Raw genomic sequence first — 23567 nt, 5'->3', positions numbered from 1 at the left:
CAGTGAACACACTGGGGTTGGAGCATGCAGGGTGGGCAAGCCTGGGGGCGGCAGAGTCCTGCCAATGGGGGAGGCTGCCTGAGCGTCGCCACTCAGATGGGGAAGGGGGCGGCCTGCCGGGGATTCCCAGGGGAAAAGAAAGCTGACGAAACTAGCAGCAGGAAGTCCAGCCAGCTGCTAGTCTCAGCGCCTTCCTAGCCCAGAAAGCAGCACTCTTGGAGCAAATGAGGAAGTTTTACTCCTGCCCCAAAGGCCTCCCCAGTCCAGGAAGAGAGCTTTAGAAAACGCAGCTTGTTGCAACCATGGAAAAGTGTAATTAAAGCTTAGCACCCTAAGTTCTCAGGTAAGAGCCGTGCGTTAAAACCATCACCCAGGCCGGGTGCGGTGGCTCACGCCTGTTAACCCCAGCACTTTGGGAAGTCCAGGCGGGTGGATCACGAGGTCAGGAGATTGAGACCATCCTGGCTAACACGGTGAAACCCCGTCTCTACTAAAAATACAAACAAACAAAAATTAGCCGGGCGTGGTGGCGGGCGCCTGTAGTCCCGGCTACTCGGGAGGCTGAGGCAGGAGAATGGCGTGAACCCGGGAGGCAGAGCTTGCAGTGAGCTGGATCACGCCACTGCACTCCAGCCTGGGCGACAGAGTGAGACACCATCTCAAAAAATACAAAAAAAAAAAAAACCCATCACCCAGCGGGGTGCAGTGGCTCATGCCTGTAATCCCAGCACTTTGGGAGGTTGAGGCGGGTGGATCACTCGAGGTCAGGAGTTCGAGACTAGCTTGGCCAATATGGCGAAACACCTGTCTCCACTAAAATATAATAATTAGCTGGGTGTGGTAGCAGGCTCCTGTAATCCCAGCTACTGGGGAGGCTGAGGTAGGAGAATCGTTTGAACCCAGGAGGTGGAGGTTGCAGTGAGCCAAGATCATACCACTGCACTCCAGCCTGAGACTCCATCTCAAATAACAAAACAAAAACAATCCATGACCCAACTCCTAAATCTAACAGCAGCTAACAGCATAGCTGCCCTCTCCCCACAGAGGTCTCAGCATCTCACATTAGAATCCTGTTCTCTGGATCTCCACTATAACGTGGAGAATTAACAGCACCCAAAGCTTATCTGAACCTCTCACTGGTACTACTTGGGGTGGGGAAGCCTTCAGATTCCCTTCCAGCTGCTGAGCAACAGCGCCATCTGGCAACCTTCTTGGCAAAGCCATGGAGCTGTGCCAAGCCACAGCTTGGGACTCCTCCTAAGCCCGCCCCAAAGAGAAGAGCAAGATCAGGTTCCAGGAGCAGCCCCTGCAAGACAAACTCCTGGTTTAAAAAAAAAAAAAAAAAATCACTCAAGGCCAAAGCAACATATAACCACGCCCAACTGGCTTGTTTTATTGGAGAAGGGGACGCAGAATAAACAACGTGAGACAGCTGGGACCTGAGGCTGGAAGAACCCCCTCCCCTCCCCATAACATGCCCACTGCCCCAAATAAAAAAAAAACCAACTATGGGAGAGCAGCCGAGACAGCAACTAGGGGCAGGGGAAAGAGACACGGAACTCGAGGGCAGCGGTGAAGAGACCATGCGTGTGCTGGGAGGGCCCAGAGGCAGCGGCGGCACAAACAGCGCAGGTACGAGTCTCTGTGTCTTCCCCGGGGTTATGTATAAATATAGAGAGATGAGGCCTTCTCTCCCCTGCTCTCCCTTCCGCTCCGTGCTGCTCGCCGCGGTCCCAGCTCCTCTTTCCACATGAGGGCGAAGGGAAGGAGGGATGAACAAGTCATCACCGAATTGCAATCAGACCCACATCCATCAGCTTCTGGATCTTCTGTGCTATTACAGGATTCTTTAAGTGTCTACAGAGGAAGACGCAGTTACTTGAAATGAGACAACCTTTAAAGTCTTACTTGCTCTCAGAGCAAGCCCCAATTCAACCCCCTCTACAGAAGGCCCCGGCAGGGAGGGGTCCTGGCGAGGCCCGGGGCGCCGAGCTGCAGAGGCCTGCTCCACTTCGTAGAACTTGCCAGTCCTACTCTTGAGCCCACGACACAGCTTCCAGTCAAGACCTTTCTCCCAGCTAAATGGGCCTTTCCAAATGACTGCTTAAGCTATCACGACTAACAAACAAAGCCCTTCCAGCTCGCCACCCACTGCCAATCTCCTTAAGTTTAGGAAGAATGACAGAATTCCTCTTCCTCGCAGACTGAGCATACCACCCCCCAGCCGCGTGCACTCATCTGCCTGCTTTCGTTCTCCATTTCCAGCAAGGCCGCCTCTCTGACTCTACGTACTCGCTGAGTGCCTGGGGGTCCTTCTGCATCTGTTCCAGGATAAGGCGCATGGCTGGGTCACTCATGATCTGCTGCACCTCAGGGTCGGCCATGGCTCGTCGCTTCACATCTTCCGGGCTGTCGTGCCGGTTGTACTGCGCCATCATACAGCGCTGGTAGCCGTCTGCCGCCTCCTGCAGTCCAGAAGAGACAAAGGTGAAGCGTGTTAGGACCATCCAGCTCACTGCTTCAGCAGGTCCAACATAACAGAGGTAACTGACAAGGGGAGAGAGAGCAAGTAAGAGAGAAACAGAGAGAAATGGAGGTGACAGGGAAGAAATCAGGGACTGAACATGGAAAAGCCCCAACAGAGAAAGAGGCAGGGGGTTCCCTGGAGGCCAGAAGCAGCCCCACCTTACAGCTGGAGTCCAGGTCTAGCGCCTTCTGGTACACATCCATGGCTTTGGTGTAGTCCTTCATCGCTTCCAGCGCAGCGGCTTTCCGTGTATAACCCTTGACTACAAACAGGAGAGGTGGCGCGTTATCCAACCGCAGCGCCCAAGGCTGCTCCTTGCACCTCTTCACCTGCACACCAACACTGTTCACACCTGCTGATGTTGGATCCTAAATCCTACAGGTCCCAAGGACACACAGGTAGACAAAAGGCTTGCCCTTTCCTTCTCTAATCTTTTGGCTAGAGACAGGGGACAGGCAGCAGAAAGGCACTTACTGAAGGTCGGCTCCAGCTGGATACATTCCTCACAGTCCTAGAATGAAGCAACAGAAAGAAATTAGGCTCATTCCCTTGGACAAGCTCAGTACAGGCAACTCAAGCATGTGGACTTCCAACTCTAATGCCTCACCCAGCACCACACAGAGGGGACAACATCAGGAAAGACAACTCCAGATGATGGATCATCCCACACAAGACAAACTGCCTGGACTCTGCAAGAGGCTGATGTTATGAAAAACACATAGCGGGGGACAATTCCAGTTTGAGACACTGAAGAGTACATGACAACTAGACAAAATGCGTGGGCCTTGGTCCCGAGAGCTTTGGAATCCAAAACCATTACTGATTAAAAAACAAAACAACGCCAGGTGCGGTGGCTCATGCCTGTAATCCCAGCACTCTGGAAGGCCGAGGTGGGTGGATCACCTGAGGCCAGGAGTTTGACACCAGCCTGGCCAACATGGTGAAACCCCATGTCTACTAAAAAAAAAAAAAATTTGCTGGCCTGGTGGCTGCACCTGTAATAATCCCAGCTACTCAGGAGGCTGAGGCAAGAGAATCGCTTGAATCCAGGAGGCGGAGGTTGCAGTGAGCCAAGATCACGCCATTGCACTCCAGCCTGTGCAACAAGAGTGAAACTCTGTCTCAAAAAAAAATAAAAACAAACAAACAAAAATAAAAAAACCTCAGTTTTAAAACATATTTTTGGAGAAGTGGGCAAGTCTAAGTATGGATGGACAGACGGCAGATGGCATCAGGCCTTGGTCTGGTGAGGTCGCGTGTGCTGACAGTGCTGCACTGGACAGGAGTCTTTTCAGGCAATGCGTGCACAAGACTTGGATGTCTCATTCTAAGTACCAAATGTATACAATTTTCTTTCGCAAACAGTTCAGCAAAAACAGGTCAACATTTGTCAGATAAAGGTGGAAGATACACCAGATATTCACTATGTATTCTTCTCTTTGAAACATCTTCAAAGTGAGAAATGATGAGGAAGAGAACACTATGCAGTACACTGAGCTCCCCTGGAATTAATTCCAACTCTTGCACCAAGAAGCTGGGACAGCAGCAGAAATCCCATTCATTCTTTCTCCACGCTCTCATGATCGGGAAAGTACTGCCCACCTCCCAGGTGATTGACAACCTGCTATTCTTTGCCTCACAAATCAATATGCTTTTGACATGACTCTTGCACAATCCTATTAGTAGAAATGATGTCTCTAGGCCAAGACACAGACCCAGAAGACAGTGGCACAAAATATAAAAACCAACACAAACCCAGGTATGGCTGTTTCTAGACAGGTCACACTTTGTCACCTTCCCACAATACGGTCCAGGTTTGTCAGCTAGAGAACAGTCGGAAAAAACTGCTGATAGAGGCAGGGTGGCTGAGATTCGAGAGGATTATGGGAACTCCACAGTGTCAAACAATTGTATTTGACCTAACTTGATATGACTGAGAACAGCAGACCTACCTAGCCGAGCAAAACAGAAAAGCAAGCAAGAATGGTACAGCTGCTGAAAAACATATGGTGGTTCCTCAAAAATAAAACATAGGCCGGGCGCAGTGGCTCATGCCTGTAATCCCAGCACTTCGGGAGTCCAAGGCAGGAGGATCGCTTGAGCCCAGGAGTTTGAGACCAGCCTGGGAAAACATGGTGAAACCCTGTCTCTATAAAAAATACAAAAATTAGCTGGGTACAGTGGTGCACACCTGTAGTCCCAGCTACTCAGGAGGCTGAGGTGGGAGGATGGTTTAAGCCGGGGAAGTAGAGGTTGCAGTGAGCTGAGATTGTGCCACTGCACTCCAGCCAGCCTGGGCGATAGAGCCAGACCTTGTCTTTTTTTTTTTTTTTTTTTTTTAAAAAAAGGGGGCCAAGCGCGGTGGTTCACGCTTGTAATCCTAGCTCTTTGGGAGGCTGAGGCGGGTGGATCACCTGAAGTCAGGAATTCAAGGCCAGCCTGGCCAACATGGTAAAACCCCGTTTCTACTAAAATACCCGGGAGATGGTGGTTGCAGTGAGCCGAGATTGTGCCACGGCACTCCAGTGTGGGCAGCTGAGTGAGACTGTCTCAAACAAACAAAAAAAGTAAACACAGACACTGCATGACCCAGCAATTCCACTTCTTAAAAATGGTTAAAAAGGCAAAAACAAAGAAAAAAGAGGAAGGTTACGGGGGTGAAAGGACCCACCTTCCAATGTACTGCCAACCAGTAGTGACTCCATGGACCAGGACCAGTTAGATACAGGTCCCATATTTTACACACACACACACACACACGACCAGTTAGATACAGGTCCCATATTTTACACACGCACACACGCATACACACACACACCCCTATAAATCTGGGCAACAAAGCAAGACCCCAACTCTACAAAAAAATAAAAAATGTAGCAGGATGTGGTGGCATGAGCCTGTGGTCCTAGCTCCTCAGGAGGCTGAGGCAGGACAGAGTGAGACACTGTCTCAAACATCATGATCATCAACTCAATGTTGATGAGAAGAGAGAGAGAAAACCCACTCCTCATGTGCAGGCTTTCAGTAATGGCCGCCCCCACAGGTCTCCTCACCTTGAGTGCCAGCTGGAACTCCAGGAGTTTGGTGTAGCAGGCAGCTCGATTGCTGTATAATTTGGCATCTTTCGGGTTCCTTTTGATGGCTTCTGTATAATGCTTCATGGCCTGGGGATAGTCCCCTGGGGAAGAAAAACAAAGACTGTCTTTTAAAAAGCAAAAAGCCCCCATGTGTAGCCGGCCATTTACCCCACACCCAGGCACGGGAGGCACACCCAGCACTGCTCCCCCAATCCCCGAGCTGCAGGCAGTACCTTTCTGAAAACACTCGTTGCCTTTGTTCTTCTCCTCCAAAGCCAGGTCGGGGTTTATGTAGGCCAGCCGCTCTTGCTCCTTCAGGATTTTCTCTGCCTACAAAACATAATTCTTGAAATAATAATTTAAACACTCATAATCATCTAAATATTGGGCTTAAAAATCACATTAGGGGCCAGGCGCGGTGGCTCACGCCTGTGATCCCAGCACTTTGGAAGGCCGAGGCGGGTGGATCACGAGGTCAGGAGATCAAGACCATCCTGGCTAACATGGTGAAACCCCGTCTCTACTAAAAATATAAAAAATTAGCCTGGTGTGGTGGCGGGAGCCTGTAGTCCCAGCTACTCGGGAGACTGAGGCAGGAGAATGGCGTGAACCCGGGAGGCGGAAGCTTGCCGTGAGCCGAGATCGCGCCACTGCACTCCAGCCTGGGTGACAGAGCGAGACTCCATCTCAAAAAAAAAAAAAATCAGATTAGGATTTTAATTTTCAGAGTATTGCTGGCAAGATTTTTTTCTTTTTTTTTTTTTGAGAGAGTCTCGCTCTGTCGCCCAGGCTGGAGTGCAGTGGCGCGATCTTGGCTCACTGCAAGCTCTGCCTCCCGGGTTCACGCCATTCTCCTGCCTCAGCCTCCCGAGTAGCTGGGACTACAGGCGCCCACCACCATACCAGGCTAATTTTTTTTATTTATTTAGTAGAGACAGGGTTTCACCGTGTTAGCCAGGATGGTCTCGATCTCCTGACCTCTTGATCCGCCCACCTCGGCCTCCCAAAGTGCTGGGATCGCAGGCGTGAGCCACTGCGACTGGCTATTGCTGGCAAGATTTTTTTTTTTTTGAGATGGAGTCTCACTCTCACCCAGGCTGGAGTGCAGTGGCATGATCTCGGCTCACTGCAACCTCTGCCACCCTGAGTTCAAGCGATTTCTCCTGCCTCATCCTCCTGAGTAATTGGGATTACAGGCGCCTGCCACTGCGCCCAGCTAATTTTTTCGTATTTTTAGTAGAGACGGGTTTCACCATCCTGGCCAGGCTGGTCTTGAACTCCTGACCTCGTGATCCACCCACCTCAGCCTCCCAAAGTGCTGGGATTACAGGCGTCAGCCACTGCACCCAGCTATTGCTGGCAAGATTTTAAAAGAAATTTACAGTCTTTATAAAATAGTCAAAATGTTATGTTACAAGAACTATTAACATTCTCAACGCACAGGCCCTCAATATTAACACATTTAGGGTTGAAATCTTGGCCAATACCAAAAACTGCAAAAAAAAAAAAAGAAACCAGATCACTTCCTACATGTTGTCACTGTTAAATGACAGAGAAAGAATCATGTAAGATGACCAAAGCCACTACCTAAAAAAAGATCAGGTTCAGCCAGGCATAGTGGCTTACACCTATAATTCCAGCACTTTGGGAGGCTGAGGAGGGCGGATCACTTGAGTTCAGGAGTTCAAGACCAACCTGGGCAACACAGTGAGACCCCTTCTCTACAAATAAAAAAATTAGCTGGACGTGGCCAGGCGCAGTGGCCTGTAATCCCAGGACTTTGGGAGGTTGAGGTGGGTGGATCATGAGGTCAGGAGTTTGAGACCAGCCTGGTCCATATAATGAAACCCCATCTCTACTAAAAATACAAAAATTAGCCGGGCATAGTGGCGTGCACCTGTAGTCTTAGCTATTCGGGAGGCTGAGGCAGGAGAATTGCTTGAACCTGGGAGGCGGAGGTTGCAGTGAGCAGACACCATGCCACTGAACTCCAGCCTGGGTGACAAACAGACTCCATCTCAAAAAAAAAAAAATTAGCTGGACGTGGTGGCACGTGCCTGTAACCCTAGCTACTCAGGCTGAGGTGGGAAGATCACTGAAGCCCAGGAGGTTGAGGCTGCAGTGAGCCATGATTGTGCCACTGTCTTTCAGCCTGGGTGAAAGAGTGAGACCCTATCTCAAAAAAAAAAAAAAAAAAGTCAAGTTCATTATTAAATAAAACAGTAAGAAACAATAGCTCAATTATTAGGAAAACAAGAAAATACCCCTATTCTTTTCCTACGCACCTGCTGGCATTTCTTGAGCACATCTGGGGTTCGGTGCTCTGCCAGAGACTTGTTATAGAAATGGATGGCATCCTTGTACTTTTCTTCTTTGAAGTAGGAGTTGCCAATTCGAGCATATGCTCTGATAAAGAAAGAGGGACAAGGACTGCTTAGGACAGAGAGATAAGGTCAGCTCCTGCAGAAAAACACACCTGCAGCTAGAAAGGCCCACATCACTGCCTTCAACACCTTTTGTCTTGTCTCTGGTGACCTTCTTGCCAGCCCTTTCTTAACACAGCAGATTCTATGGCCAGCAGCCCTCCTCCCCATGCAGAGAAACTTAAGTCTTGGACAGCAAACCCTCCGCGCTACTCAAGATATTCTGGAAGGTTGAGCCTACTTGGCAATCTGTCGATAGTCTTCTCGGTTTTCTCTCCCCACTTCAATGGCCTTCTCACAAAGCTCCCGGCACTTATTGTAGTCGCCCTTTTCAAAGTATACCGCTGCCAGGCAGGATGGTTAAGAAGGAACAGTCAGTCTTTGCTTCTTCCCTCAGAGACACCCAACCATTCCCTTGCCCCTTGTTTCTGGGCCTCACCTGCTTGATTGGTAATGTAAGTCATGTTAGTGGGGTCCAGCTCCTTGGCTTTGTCGTAATGCTTCAAGGCTGTGTCAAAGTCTTTCTTCTTGTAGGCATCGTTCCCCAGCTCTTTTTCTTTCAGTGCCTAGATGAGGTTTAGAAGAAGTGAGTGCTGAGCAAATCTAACTCAGGTGACAAAGACAGCAAGAATCTATGATCTGTCACAAGTTCTGAAATACAACTAACATGAATAGAATTCTATCAAGTTCTCCTGAAGGCCTCTTCATCAATCAGCTATAGACAATACAGTCAAGTATCAGCCGTTAGAATGAAAACTAACTTCATCTTTGCTTGCTCTGAAACTCCCCCTTTCCCACCTACTCTCCTGGATCTTTGTCAGGAAGCAGAGCGCTTCTTTAGGGGAGAGGAAAACCCTTCGACTTGAAGCAACCGGTGAGGACAGCAGAGTTTTGGACCAGGCTTTATTCTGAGGCTGCAGCAGATCTGGTGTCAGTCTTGTGGTTGCCTCAGGGTCTTAGTTGTCAGGGAACCATAGCAGAGGGGGTGGTGAGAGGATGAGAAGCGGCTGAGTGGCACGAGTCTTCAGCAAAGCTCACTACCGCCCACACTGGAGGGCCTTTTTCCAGCTGAGACACCCTAAACAACCAACGCTTACCCATTTCAAGGTGCTAAATTTGGCAACAATCTGCTGTTCCAGTTTACAAGGAGGGAAATGAAATCGTTGAGGCACATGCCTTCTGCTCTAAAAGAGTGCTGCTTAGCGGACACTCCCAACCACACACCGTGTCCAGCCAGGAAGCAAAGGCCTAAGGATTGATGTGGACAACATTCTTCGGATCACGACAAGGACGTGAATTACTCTCAACTTTCCAGTCTTGCTAGGACCAACATTCACACTGGCAGCAATGAAGCCGCTGTGGTGACCACGGGAAGGGCAACTCCCGCTGCTCACTCTTTACTACACATTACTCCTAGGAATGCTCTTGTGAAGCTTTTTTTTTTTGAGATGGAGTCTCGCTCTGTCACCCAGCCTGGAGTGTAGTGATGAGCTCTCAGCTTATTGCAACCTCCGCCTCCCGAGTTCAAGCGATTCTTCTGCCTCAGCCTCCCGAGTAGCTGGGACTACAGGCGCCCACCATGACACCTGGCTAATTTTTGTGTTTTTAGTGAAGATGAGGTTTCACCATGTTGGCCAGACTGGTCTTGAACTCCTGACCTCAGGTGATCTGCCCACCTTGGCCTCCAAAAGTGCTGGGATTATAGGCATGAGCCACCGCGCCTGGCCTGAAGCTGATTTTTTAACATGCTGGCCATTCTAATGAATAATAGCCATAAGCTTAGCACATACTAAAGCACTCAAAATAGTTTTAGGTGGGCACAGTGGCTCGTGACTGTAATCCTAGCTGAAGCAGGACCATCGCTTGAGGCCAGAAGTTCAAGACCAACCTGGGAAACACAGCAAGACTCCGTCTCTAAAAAAACCATAATAATCATGGTCAATCAAGGTCAACAGATGTCCCCATTCAACATAAAGATTTCTAGTTGTTTATAGATAGGTGACAGTGAGGAGAGAAAAAAACAAGACCTGCTTCTTATTCTCTGGAAGATCTTCTTCCATTGGCTCTGGCTTGGTCTCCTTTTTGGGAGGGGGTGGTGGTGGAGGTGTTGCAATCTCTTCCTCCTCATCCATACTGCCCAGATCGACACCAAGGAGGACGCTGAGAGTGGTCATGATCCGGGGATCTTGTAGTTTCCTAGTATTGATTTAAAAAAAGAAAGAAAAATTGTAATTACTCCTCCCCACAATTAGTCTTTTAACTCCCACTTACTATTAAAGTCAGATTCCTGTGTTTAGAAACTCCTCACCCATCAAAAGATGGCTAGATTTTGCACCACTCATGAGTTACAATTGAGAAATACTCAAACCGTCAAAACACCATCTAAAATAGAGTCAACAAAAATAAATAAAATGAAGTCACAGATAGCCGAGCACGGTGGCTCACACCTGTAATCCCAGCACTTTGGGAGGCCGAGGCGGGCAGACCACTTGAGGTCAGGAGTTTGAGACCAGCCTAGCCAACATGGTGAAACCCGCCGCTACTACTAAACATACAAAAATTAGCTGGGCGTGGTGGCGTACACCTGTAATCCCAGCTACTCAGGAGGCTGAGGCAGGAGAATCGCTTGAACCCAGGAGGTGGAAGTTGCAGCAAACTGAGATCACACCACTGCACTCCAGCCTAGGTGACAGAGCGAGACTCCATCTTGAAAAAATAAAATAAAATAAAATAAAATAAAATAAAATGAAGTCACAGAGGTCAAGTTTATTCCTCAAGGTTAGCAGATACACAGAGGAATGAGTTGTTTTAGGTATACTTCCGTAGCTGATCTCAGGAGCCAGAGGATTGATAGAGATGAATACCCGTACAAGATTTAGACACATCTTTACACATGAACTTCAACCCTGTTTCCACTCTGATATACCAACAGAGAAAGTAGGACCTAAGTAGATGGAAAGGATGGGGTTGACGCTAGATCAGAGTTCTAGAAGAGCAGGAAAGAGGTGTATACAGATGACAAGGAACATTCTAGATTACTGTGAAATATGCTCCCCTGACCCTTTCTATAATTACAAATAAACGACCACCACCTACTGCTCTGCAGAGAATAAGCAAAGGCAAAAACTCTGCAGTTTAGACCAGGGAACCCTCTGCTGTGAGGTTACAGGAAGAAAGCATAACATTCCCCGATTTCCAGAACCTCAGTGAGCGGCGTCCACTTACGTGCCCAGGTCAGAAGGCTTGTTTCGTAGCTGCTCTATCAGCTCCCGGTAGGTAGGATCACTGAGTAGTGTCCTTGTCCTGGGATCACTCTCCAACTTCTGATACAGATTAGGCATGTTGAAAGGGTTCATGAATTTTCTCTCTGTCCAAATAAAGGAAAGCACATCACTATGAAATGAGTTCACTAGAATTACTGTGTCCCATACCCTACCAGACTGACATTTCTCGGGGATGAAGACTCAAAATTAATCCCATTAATAATAAGAAAGAAAACTGTGCGTGGTACCTACCTGCCAACCTGGCCTCCATATTCTGTAAACCCTCTTTCAGTTGAGGGTTATTTGCCTCGTGTTTTAAGCCCTCCTCATAGGTTCGCTTGGCTTCTTCAAAGCGGTTTAAGAACTCTAGAGCTGCTGCTTTTCGTGAATAGCCCTTAAACCACCAAAGACAGACACAAAATAGAGAACACCCAGAGGTAAATCTAGAAGACGAACTCAAAAAAGAACAATTCTACTTTTATGGGGGAAAAAAATGAGTATTCACATGAAGGCCAAAGAGAAAAAAAGGAGAGGAGTAGGCTACGAGGCCAAGGCTACTACTTTAAGGATCCATCCAAATAGCAGAGGCACATCTGCCCCGCCTTGTTCACCTCTGATCGACTGTGGTCAGTTTCTTTGGCAACACTTTTTCCCTTATTTTTTTGGTAAAGACAGGGACTCCTTATGTTACTCAGGCTGGTCCCAAACCTTTGGGCTCCAGTAATCCTCCTGCCTCAACCTCCCAAAGTGCTGGGATTATAGGCGTGAGCCACTGTACCGGGCCTCTTCCTCCTTTTTTTTTGAGACAGGGTCTTGCTGTGTCACCTGGGCTGGATGCAGTGGCACAATTTCAGCTCACTGCAACCTCCGCTTGCCAGGCTCAGGTGATCCTCCTGCCTTAGTCTCCTGAGTAGATGGGACTACAAGCACATGCCACCATGCCTGGCTAAATTTCTTTGCATTTTTAGTACAGACAGGGTTTCACCATGTTGGCCAGGCTGGTCTTGAACTCCTGACCTCAAGTGATCTGCCCACCTCAGCCTCCCAAAGTGTTGGGATCACAGGCGTGCGTCACCGCGCCCAGCCCTGGCCTCTTCCTTCTTAGTACCAAAAATAAAGCCTGTATTACAACTAATGGCTATCTTAGATTTGATGAAAAATGCCATTTCTGAGGAGGATACTCAAACAGGGAGGTGGGTAGGTAACTATCAGTGTATCAGGACAGGTAAACCTCAGGCCACCAAAAGGCATTTCTGGAAGGGTCTGAAGGGCCTCTCTCCCTCCACTGCCCACAGCTGACCTTGCCCCAGTCAGGCTTTAGGTCGACAGTCTTGCAGCCATCCTCGTAAGCCTTCTGGTAGTCTCCTTTCTTGGCATAGGCAGCAGAACGGTTGCTGTACAGCACGTGGTTGTGGGGATCCAGCTTAATAGCTTCGGAGTAGCACTGTAAGGCATCATCGATGTTACCCACGCTCAGGGCCTTGTTGCCTTTCTCCTTCAGCTCATTGACCTGAGGGGAAAGGAACACACAGCTTCTCTATGATGTGCCCATTTAATCCCAAGCTTTAAAGACAACACTCATTCTTTCATGTAGTTACCAACAAATAAATAGGTGACTTTACAGATCAGAAGAGAGAAAACTGGATCATTTATTTAATTTCTCACACCTTCCCTAAGGAGCCAGCAAAGAAAAAATAAGCAAGGGCAAAGAGCCCAGGCTGCACTCCACGCTGGCCCCCATGTGACGAACGAGGGCTCTGCCACTCTTCCGGTCTCCACATGGAGCTCACGAAGCCACTCCAGAATGTGCCACATGCTCCTTCCATGGAAAAGTCAATTCATTTGCCACAGATTTCCAAAGCATCCAAACGACAAACAGAGCACAGCCCTAGTCACCCCTCACAGGAAGAAGGTGGGCAGAGTGGCACTGATACATGCTCCAGTGACCCAAAGGCTGTGGGATGGCAGCGGAGGCTTCTCTTTCTTGGGAGCAGCAAGATGCTTGCCTATGGCATAGTTGTCATCTCCTCCCATCAGGGAAGAACCAGTCTCCATTTCTTGGTGTGGCAACATGTCGCCACAGGATAGATAAATGTTCATTAATGGGTAACAGTCAAGCTAGCTCCCCAAATTGATTCCTGCCATTCTTAAATATTACATTACAAAGGGGATGGAAGATAAAGAAATGCTACTGTGGTTTAAACCTCTCCCTTCTCAAACATATAAAGTGCAAGAAGTAAGGATACAGCGGGGTTTTGTTTTGTCGTGTTTTTTGAGACAGTCTCTCACTCTGTCACCCAGGCTGGAGTGCAGTGGCACGATCTCGGCTCACTGCAACCTCCGCCTCCCAGGTTCAAGCGATTCTCCTGCCTCAGCCTCCCAAGTAGCTGGGACTACAGGTGCACACCCCCACGCCTGGCTAATTTTTGTAATTTTAGTAGAGACGGGGTTTCACCATATTGGTCAGGCTGGTCTTAAACTCCTGACCTCAGGTGATCCACACGCCTTGGCCTCCCAAAGTGCTGGGATTACAGGTGTGAGCCACCGCGCCCGGCGGGATACAGCAGTTTTAAAAAGTGAGGCAGCTCTGCCTGGCCACCCCACCGACTGGGAAGTGAGGAGCGCCTCTGCCCGGCCACCCAACTGACTGGGGAGAGAGGAGCACCTCTGCCCACCTGCCCCACCGTCTGGCAAGTGAGGTGCGCCTCTGTTGGGCCGCTGTGCAACCCTCCAAGTGTGAAGTGACAGCCTTGTGTGTGATCTTTCTGCCCTCCCCAAGTTTGCATTTTCCACATTAAAGTTTACTTTTTCATTAAAAAAAAAAAAAAGTGAGGCAGGCCTTGGCCCTGTCAGAACAGTGTCCTCACTAAAGGATTTCTCCTTACTGAGCTGCCCCACAAAAGGTCAGGTGCCCCACAGCAGCCTACCTGAGGGCAGGCAACCCCTTGAGAAGCTCATTGTATTTATTATTATTATTTTTTGAGACGGAGTCTTGCTCTGTCCCCAGACTGGAGTGTAGTGGCACAATCTTGCCTCACAGCAACCTCCGCCTCCTAGGTTCAAGCGATTCTCCTGCCTCAGCCTCCTGAGTAGCTGGGATTACAGTCACCCGCCACCACGCCCAGCTAATTTTTGTATTTTTAGTAGAGATGGGGTTTCACCATGTTGGCCAGGCTGGTCTCGAACTCCTGACCTCTTAATCCACCCATCTCAGCCTCCCAAGGTGCTGGGATTACAGGCGTGAGCCACCGCGCTTGGCCATATTTATTTTTTTTTTAAAGATGGCATCTCACTCTGTTACCAGCCTGGAGTGCAGTGGCATGATCACAGCTGACTAACCTTGAGCTCCTGGGCTCAAGCAATCCTCCTGACTCAGCCTTTTTTTTTTTTTTTGAGACAGAGTTTCACTCTGGTTGCCCAGGCTGGAGTGCAATAGCGCGATCTTGCCTCACCACAACCTCTGCCTCCCAGGTTCAAGCGATTCTCCTGCCTCAGCCTCCTGAGTAGCTGGGATTACAGATACGCACTACCACATCCGTCTAATTTTGTATTTTTAGTAGAGACGGGGTTTCTCCATGTTGGTCAGGCTGGTCTTGAACTCCTGGCCTCAGGTGATCTGCCCGCCTTGGCCTCCCAAAGTGCTGGGATTACCGGTATGAGCCACTGCGCCCGGCCAACTCAGCCTTTTAAGTAGCTGGGACTGCAAGTGTGTGTCACCACGCCTGGCTAAATGTTTTTTTCTTTTTGTGGTAGAAATGGTGTCTCACCATATTGCCCAGGCTTGTCTCAAACTCTTGGCCTAAAGCAACCCTCCTGCCTCAGTCTCCCAAAGGTGAACCACCACACCAGGCCAAAATACACTTTTAAGAGGTAAACGTTCTGTGAGATAGAGTTGTCACCAAAGTTACTAACTCATTCTATGTATTATCCACCCACGACCCAGTAAATTGATGCAAGAAATAGTTTTGTCAAGAGAAATAATTTTAGGCTGTAATCTCAGCACTTTGGGAAGCTGAGGCGGGTAGATTAACTGAGGTCAGGAGTTCGAGACCAGCCTGGCCAACATGGTGAAACCCCGTCTCTACTACAAATACAAAAATTAGCTGCTGCCGGGTGCAGTGGCTCACGCCTGTAATCCCAGCACTTTGGGAGGCCAAGGTGGGCAGATCACCTGAGGTCAGGAGTTCGAGACCAGCCTCAACATGGAGAAACCCCGTCTCTACTAAAAATACAAAAAAAATTAGCCGGGTGTGGTGGCACATGCCTGTAATCCCAGCTACTTGGGAGGCTGAGGCAGGAAAATTGCTAGAACCTGGGAGGCGGAGGTTGCAGTAAGCTGAGATCGCGTCATTGCACTCCAGCCTGGGCAACAAGAGCGAAACTCAGTCTCAAAAAAAAAAACAAATAAATAAATAAATTGCCCAGATGTGGTGGTGCATGCCTGTAGTCCCAGCTACTCAGCAGGCTGAGGCAGGAGAATCATCTGAACCTGGGAGTCGGAGGCTGCAGTGAGCCGAGATTGCACCACTGCATTCTCACCTGGAGGACAGAGTGAGACTCTATTTGAAAAAAAAAAAAAAAAAAGAGAAATGATTTTGGAATCCTCAAATAGAGAGATCAGGAACTTCCATCAATCAGAGACCTTACAGAGGCAAGGGCAGAAGGAACCTGCCAAATTAAGCAAACAAGGGATAAAAAATCCTAGAGCCCAAGATGGAGGCCAGAAGACGAAGAGTTAACAAAACTCAAGTGGTGTCAAGAGGCAGCTGGTGAAGTTCCTGCCTATGCTTTAGAAAAGCATTTTTCAAACAGAGTACTGATCAGCAGTGGGTCAGGAAATCAATTTTGTAGGTCATGACCAGCATTTTAAGAGACCAAATGGGACAAAAAAATACCAGCACACAGTGCACATAACAGTAAATACTGTTTTGCTGAATGTGTTACATGGCTGTACGCCTGTGTTGGGTTAAATGTAAGAAGTGTATCATTGTGGGATTTGAAAGGCCCCTATTGAAAAAAAAAAGCCTGAACATTCAAAATCTGTCCAACTTTTTTTTTTTGGAGATGCAGTTTCGCTGTCATTCAGGCTGGAGGGCAGTGGCACAACCTTGGCTCACTGCAACCTCGACCAGCCAGGTTCAAGCAATTGTCCTGCCTCAGCCTCCCACGTAGCTGGGACCACAGGCGCGCGCCACAATGCCCGCTTATTTATTTATTTATTTATTTTTTGAGACGGAGTCTCGCTGTTACCCAGTCTGGAGTGCAGTGGCGCAATCTCGGCTCACTTCAAGGTCCGCCTCCCGGGTTCAAGTGATTCTCCTGCCTCAGCCTCCCAAGTAGCTGGGACTACAGGCGCGTGCCACCACATCCAGCTAATTTTTGTATTTTTAATAGAGACAGGGTTTCATCATATTGGCCAGGCTGGTCTTGAGCTCCTGACCTCGTGATCCACCCGCCTCAACCTCCCAAAGTGTTGGGATTACAGGCATGAGCCAGCACGCCTGGCCCATTTTTTCTTTTTTTTTTTTTTTTTGTATTTTTACTAGAGACGGAGTTTCACCATGCTGGACAGGTTGGTCTCAAACTCCTGACCTCATGATCCGCCCACCTCGGCCTCCCAAAGTGCTGGGATTACAAGTGTGAGCCACTGCACCCGGCCCAACTTGAGTATTTTCTAAACTGAAATACAAACCTCACAGTTGAAAATGAAAACAAAAGGTAGAGAAATCGTGTTTGTTTTCAGGAATGGCTTCCAGATGGTGGGCTCAAACACACCTGGGATTAAATGCCAGGTCATCTGTACAGCTGCCATGCCAGTTTGCTGTCCTGAGTTAAGTCAAATATTCATTCACCATCTACCTACCTGTACATACACTTCTATCACCAGTGGTGGTAATTTAAAAACAAACATTTTAAGACCAGGCAAGGTGACTCACGCCTGTAATCCTAGTGCTAATGAAGTGGGAGGCCAAGGCTAGAGGATTGCTTGAGCCTAGAAATTCGAGACCAGCCTGGGAAACAGCAAAAGCCCCGTCTCCACAAAAAATTTTAAAATTAGCCAGTTGTGGTGGTGTGCCCAGCTACTCAGGAGAGTGAGGCAGGAGGATCGCTTGAGGCCAGGAACTTGAGGCTGCAGTGAGCTATGATCCCACCAGGGCACTTCAGCCTGGGCCACAGAACCAGACCCTGTCTCTAAAAAAAATACAAAATAAATTTGGTAACAGAAATCGTTTCTTTTCTTTTTTTTTTTTTTTGAGATGGAGTCTCACTCTGTCACCCAGGCTAGAGTGCAGTGGCGCGATCACGGCTCACTGCAACCTACGCCTCCCGGGTTGAAGCAATTCTCCTATCTCAGCCTCTCCAATAGCTGGGATTACAGGCCTGCGCCATGCCCCGCTAATTTTTGTACTTTTAGTAGAGAGGGGGTTTCACCATGTTGGCCAGGCTGGTGTAGAACTCCTGACCTCAGGTGATTCGCCCACCTTGGCCTCCCAAAGTGCTAGGATTATAGGCGTGAGCCACTGCGCCCAGCCGAGATCCTTTTCTTTTTTTTTTTTTTTGAGACGGAGTCTCGCTCTGTGGCCCAGGCTGGAGGGAGACGGAGTCTCGCTCTGTGGCCCAGGCTGGAGTGCAGTGGCGCAATCTCGGCTCACTGCAAGCTCTGCCTCCCGGGTTCACGCCATTCTCCTGCCTCAGCTCCCGAGTAGCTGGGACTACAGGTGCCCACCACCACGCCCGGCTAATTTTTCTTCTGTATTTTTAGTAGAGACGGGGTTTCACTGTGCTAGCCAGGATGGTCTCGATCTCCTGACCTCGTGATCCGCCTGCCTCGGCCTCCCAAAGTGCTGGGATTACAGGCTGAGCCACGGTGCCCGGCCCCAGATCCTTTCTTAAAGGTAAAAGAGCAACGTCTTATTCCAGAAGTCTTTTCCTCACCTATACTACAGCCCATTTAACCCTAGATACAACTGAAATATTATATGGGCACAAAAAAGTTTACTAACTTCATTTCCACTCTTTTTAATACAGCAAGGAAGCTCGAGCTTTGCCTAAAGCAGCAACTGCTACAAGAGACCAAAGGCTCAGCTCTGTAGCTCACACCAAAAAAAGGATGGTAGTCACTAGTCCATCGAGATGTCTTATTTAAGGGGAGAGTGTGGGCGATCTTAGTTTTATGGCCCTGAAGTAAGAACCAGATACCAGGTATAGTTTCAGAATTGTCACCCCCAAGTGTTATGGGCCCGGAGCGAAGACGGTAGTACTCCCGAGCGGGAGGATGATTTCTCGGAGGTTGGTAGAGGTTTCTTGGAGGTTGTTTTGTCCTTTTTCTTCCGATGAATCATTACAGCTCAATGACAGCTTCAAATCGAACAAAACCTCTAGGCCTTTCATAACCACAAGCTACTGAGGACATAACCAAGTCACTGAAAGGAAGCAGCAACCGCTTCAAACTCGGCCCCTCAAATGCTCAGTAGAGGCCCATAACTTCCAGCGGTTGATCTCCGTAAATTGTCTACAACCACCCCCGGGTCGTCAGAAACCCATCTTTCAGACCCACCTTTCGGAAGTGTTGGTCCTCGGTCACTCGACAATCACACACACAAGCATACAAAAAGAGGGGGAGGGGCCGCAATACATTTGTAAAACACTGTCAGAGATGGAATTCGTCCCAAGGACTTTTGCGGCACCCTTCCCTTTCCTGCATCAGGTAGAGTCGGTCTGTCGCTCCTCAGACCCCCGCTCAACGCTCTCCCACCCTGACCTTCTCAGATGTAGAAGAGTAAGATTTGCCCCAACTGCATCCCAGGCTGCTAAGATCCTCGGCTACTCCCAGTGTATCCCCGTCCCCGCTCCCTGGATCCGTCCAAGTTCCTCGTGGCTAAGTCCCGAGCGGTTTCTCCGTCGGCCGTCTGAGATCTCCCGGAGGGCTACCTCGCGGGTGCAGACCCCGGCCCCCGGCCCACCTCCACCCTGCCCCCTGCGGCCCGCACCCTCCCCAGCATGGCCCGCAGCCGACCCCTCGGGACGCCTTCAGGGCCCGGTCGCGACCCCTCTTCCCGCCGCCGGCCGAACTCACCCAAGCTGTGGCCTCCTCCGGGCCCTCCTCGCCCAACCAGGGGGCGATGGGCGCTCCCCGCGGCCGGCCTCGCTACAGATCCCGCTCCCGCCCGCCGTCCGCGGCCCTCACCTCCCCGCCGCCGCCCCGTCCGGCCCCAGCGCCCAGCTCCGGTCGCCTGGATCCGGCGCCCGCCCCGCCCCCCTACCGCGGCCTGGCCACCGCCGGTCCCCGAGCAGTCTCGGGGCCTCAGCCCGCCCCTCCCCCTTCACCTGCTCCATAGCGCAGCGCGGTCCGGAACCCCGTTGAATCGAATCCGTCCGCTCCGCGTTCCCAACCGCACGCGCCGCCTTCTGGAACCTACTAGAAGCTGCCGGGACCCCGGCTCCCGCCCCTTCCTCGCCTGCTCACTGGTCGAGTTCTTCTAGGGGGAATGTCTTTGCTGCTCTACTATTGGCTTGAGGTCCAGCCCATCATCTCCACTTCCTTCTCATTGGACAGCGGGGAGTAATTCCCTCAACCCTGCCTCCCCCGCACCTCAGGATTGGGCGCTCCTCTATAAACCCACCCATCTCAGGCTCCACGAATGGAGGGAGGAGCGAACTTCTGCGACACGGATTGGTCTTTTGCACTGCCAATCGTAGCCGCGCTGGCCGCGCCCATTGGTTCTGATCGTTCTGGAAATTTCCACCTCTCCCATTGGGCTGCCGGACTCCATGTCGGAACCGCCTTCAGAATGAGAGCGATTCCAATTGGGCGGAGGGTTGCCAACTCTTTGCGCTGATTGGTTTAAATCGCTGCCCTTCAAAAGGCCGGGTTTCGCCCCGCCCGTGGTATATGGGAGTACCGGCTGCAGTCGGGGTCTGTAGCTGTGTCGTCGGCGGCTGCGGGGCTTCTGGGTTGCTTTCCCTCTCGCTCCCGAGTGCCGCGAGTTCCAGGCGGTCCCCGGGATCGCCAGCGGCACAGGGCCCGAGCCCTTCGCCCGCGCATCGGGATGGGGGTCCTAGCCGGTGGGAGCTGCCTGGCCCTCGAGCGCCAGCTACCCGCGTTGTCCAGCGCTCCGGCCTCGGCCCGGCCCTCCTGCATCCTGGCTGTTAGGTTCTGAATGTTCCGGAAATGCCACGTGACCGCGAGGGCGCTTGGGCTTGGGCTGGACAGGCCGGGGATCTCACCGCGGCGGGCCCGGCTGTCCCGCTGGGCGTCCTCAGTGGAACCGCACACCCTTTCTCAGCGCGCCGGTCGTTTGGTCCTGTAGGGCCGAGGGGAATTCGTGCGGTGTTTAGCACGCGGGAGGCACTTAACGAAAGGGAGCTGCCCCTCAGCCCTCGTGAGTCCGATGTAAAGGAGTGAAGGAGACGAAGAACTGAATCAGTAGTTGACCGCCTGTGAGCTGGCGAGCTGTGCCCTGGTAGGGCATTAAATCCCAGCCCCAGAAGTCGGAGGCAGGGCAGGCACCCCAAAGCGTGGAAGAGATGCACCTGCGGAGTGAAAATGCTGCTATTGCTTCTAGGGTCAGCCTTGGTTCCTGGAACAAAGGAGCCGCATGACTTGGGTCTGGCGATGATGTTGGGCTCTGCAGTGTCCTCATCCTTCCCCCTCTCTGGGTAATGATATCTTCCCAGGGTTTAAAGTGTGTCGTCTCTGCCAGTAGCTTGTCTCCACAGCCTCATCTTTAATTCCACCTGCCCCACCCATTTTGGACACTGCAGCCAAGTTGCAGCAGATCCGCAAACCTGGTAATCCCTCACTTGAAAGTGCTGGAAGCTTTAGGATGGGGTTCAGGGCCTGTGCAATCTAACCGCCTGCTTTTTTTTTTTTTTTTTTTTTTTTTTTTTTTTTGAGACGGAGTCGAATCTCACTGTCTCCCAGGCTGGAGTGCAGTGGCGCTATCACAGCTCATTGCAGCCTCAACCTCCTGAGCTCAAGCCATCCTCCCACCTCAGCCTCCCAAGTACCTGGGGTTACAGGCAAGCACCATTACGCCTAGCTAATTTTTCTGGGGTTTTTTTTTTTTTTTGTATAGATGGATTTCGCCATGTTGTCCAGGCTGGTCTTAAACTCTCGCTCTGTCTCCCAGGCTAGAGTGCAGTGGGGCAATCTCGGCTCCCTGCAACCTCTGCCTCCTGGGTTCAGGCAATTATCCTGCCTCAGCCTACCAGTTAGCTGGGATTACATGTGTGCGCCACCGCGCCCGGCTAATTTTTTTATTTTTAGTAGAGGCGGGGTTTCACCATGTTGACCAGGCTGGTCTCAAGACTACTGACCTCAAGTGATCCCCGCCCCGCCTCGGCCTCCCAAAGTGCTGGGATTACAGACGTGAGCCACCGTGCCCAGCGGTTTTGCATTTTCAATTGTGGGGCACGGTGAGAAAAGACTTGAAGAAAGCAAGGGAGTGAGATCCATGGAAACGTAGGGGAGAACCTTGCAGGCCTATGGAACAGCCAGTGCAAAGGGCCTGGGGTGGGAGCTGCCTCAGGGTAGCCAGGATGGCAGGAGGCACAGCTGCCGAGAGGAAGCAGGGGCCAGGTCCTGCAAGGTTAGAGGCCATTGCTACTCCCGAACACATTGGCAGGTTTTGAGCAGAGAAGTGACATGATTTTAGTTTTCTCAGGATCCCTCTGGCTGCTGTGTGGAGGAAGAGGGGAGGGTTAGAGCAGGGATACCTCTTAGGAGGCTGTGGCAGTAATCCCAGGGAGCCAGGATGGGAGCAGAGGAGGGGACAGGAATTGGATTCTGGATGCATTTTGGAGGGAGCATGAAGGAAAGCGGGGTCAAAGGTTCCTCTGAGGCCTTGGCCTCCTCTCTTATTCATCTACATCCATTCTGTCAAGGACACCTTTCATTTCTTCTTGGCACTGTCTCAAGGCCACCACGCTGCTGCCCACCTGACCAGCAGTGGCCTTTCCAGGCCTTCCATCTTCTCCCCAGCAGCTTCTCTCTGCGTGGCCAGGTCCCATTTCCCACACACCTTTTTTTAAAGTGTGTTGCACTGCTCTGGGTGCAGGACTGTAGCAGTGACCAGGGCAGCTCCAGATGAAGCTTCTGCTCACAGGAACCTTTTCTACTGAAACAGATGATACCTAAACTCTCAGCTGTGTGACTTTAAGCAACTTGCACAACCTCTCTGTACTTCAGTTGCCTCCATCTTCAAATGGGGATTAAAAAGTGTTGACATAGTGGTTGTGAGGATTACATGATTTGATAGTTTATAAAGCACTTAGAACTTGTGAAGAAGAGTGCCTGGGGATTGCCTAAGGTCAGGAGTTCAAGACCAGCCTGGCCAACATGGAGAAACCTCGTCTGTGCTAAAAATACAAAAACTAACCACGCATGGTAGTGCACACCTGTAGTCCCAGCTACTTGGGGGGCTGAGGCAGGAGAATCACTTGAACCTGGGAGGTGGAGGTTGCAGTGAGCCAAGATTGCGCCACTGCACTCCAGCCTGGGCAACAGAGCAAGACTCGGTCTCCAAAGGAAAAAAAAAAAAACTGCCTGGCTACGGAATAAGAACTACATGGAGTTATTAAATCAAAATCGGTGCACAAATGATAATTCTTAAGAGTGAGTGCTACAGAGAACACAAAAGGCAAGGCACAGAGAGATGACCTGGGAGGCAGGGAAGGAAAGCACTCCCAGAGGTGAGTGGTTAGTGAAGGCTTGTCAGAGATGGGACGAGGAGAAGCCTAGGGGGCACAGAGTGCCACAAAGGGCAACAGAAGATGCAAAGGTGCTGAGGCCAGGGAAAATTCAGAATTTTTTTTTTTTTTGAGATGGAGTCTCACTCTGTCTCCCAGGCTGGAGTTCAGTGGTGCAATCTCGGCTCACTGCAATCTCCACCTCCTGGGTCCAAGCAATTATCTGCCTCAGCCTCCAGAGTAGCTGAGATTACAGGCATCCACCACCACACCCGGCTAATTTTTGTGTTTTCAGTAGAGACAGGATTTCACCATCTTGGCCAGGCTGGTCTTGAACTCCTGGCCTCATGATCCACATGCCTCAGCCTCCCAAAGTGCTGGGATTACAGGCGTGAGCCACCGTGCCCAGCCCAGAATTCTCTTTTTTTGGGGGGGGTGGGGGACAGAGTCTCACTCTGTCATCCAGGCTGGAGTGCAGTAGCGCGATCTTAGCTCACTGCAACCTCTGCCTCCCAGGTTCAAGCGATTCTGCTTCAGCCTCCCGAGTAACTGGGATTATAGGTGCCCGCCACTATGCCCGGCTAAT

At 50.5% G+C, this 23567-nt stretch overlaps 1 protein-coding gene across 1 annotated transcript; it reads right to left on the bottom strand.

Moving 5' to 3' along the window:
• Positions 1 to 1367: 1367 nt before the first annotated feature.
• On the bottom strand, positions 1368 to 22888 carry STIP1 (stress induced phosphoprotein 1). The gene is made up of 14 exons (XM_003828553.5): positions 19619 to 22888; positions 12591 to 12800; positions 11543 to 11684; positions 11253 to 11394; positions 10055 to 10223; positions 8467 to 8593; positions 8269 to 8371; positions 7890 to 8010; positions 5838 to 5934; positions 5581 to 5705; positions 3002 to 3038; positions 2686 to 2789; positions 2293 to 2465; positions 1368 to 1857 (listed from the first exon to the last, which is right to left on the bottom strand). Exons 1-14 carry the CDS (start codon positions 19625 to 19627, stop codon positions 1785 to 1787), a joined length of 1632 nt encoding a protein of 543 aa, XP_003828601.2. The 5' UTR covers positions 19628 to 22888; the 3' UTR covers positions 1368 to 1784.
• Between the last annotated feature and the right edge of the window lie 679 nt (positions 22889 to 23567).

This window comes from Pan paniscus, chromosome 9 (genome assembly GCF_029289425.2).
Source record: "Pan paniscus chromosome 9, NHGRI_mPanPan1-v2.0_pri, whole genome shotgun sequence".
Classification (NCBI taxonomy): Eukaryota; Metazoa; Chordata; class Mammalia; order Primates; family Hominidae; genus Pan; species Pan paniscus.
The sequence above is the reverse complement of the archived record's forward strand: the minus strand, read 5'-3'. Positions and strand labels throughout refer to the sequence as shown.

Bases quoted from the DNA above. Each gene is read 5' to 3' on its own strand.
- STIP1 (XM_003828553.5), bottom strand. The intron at 8,594-10,054 runs GTCTTGTTTTTT...AACCTCATCTAG, and splicing joins TTCCAGAGAATAAGAAGCAG to GCACTGAAAGAAAAAGAGCT. The intron at 8,372-8,466 runs GTGAGGCCCAGA...CCTGCCTGGCAG, and splicing joins TTACATTACCAATCAAGCAG to CGGTATACTTTGAAAAGGGC.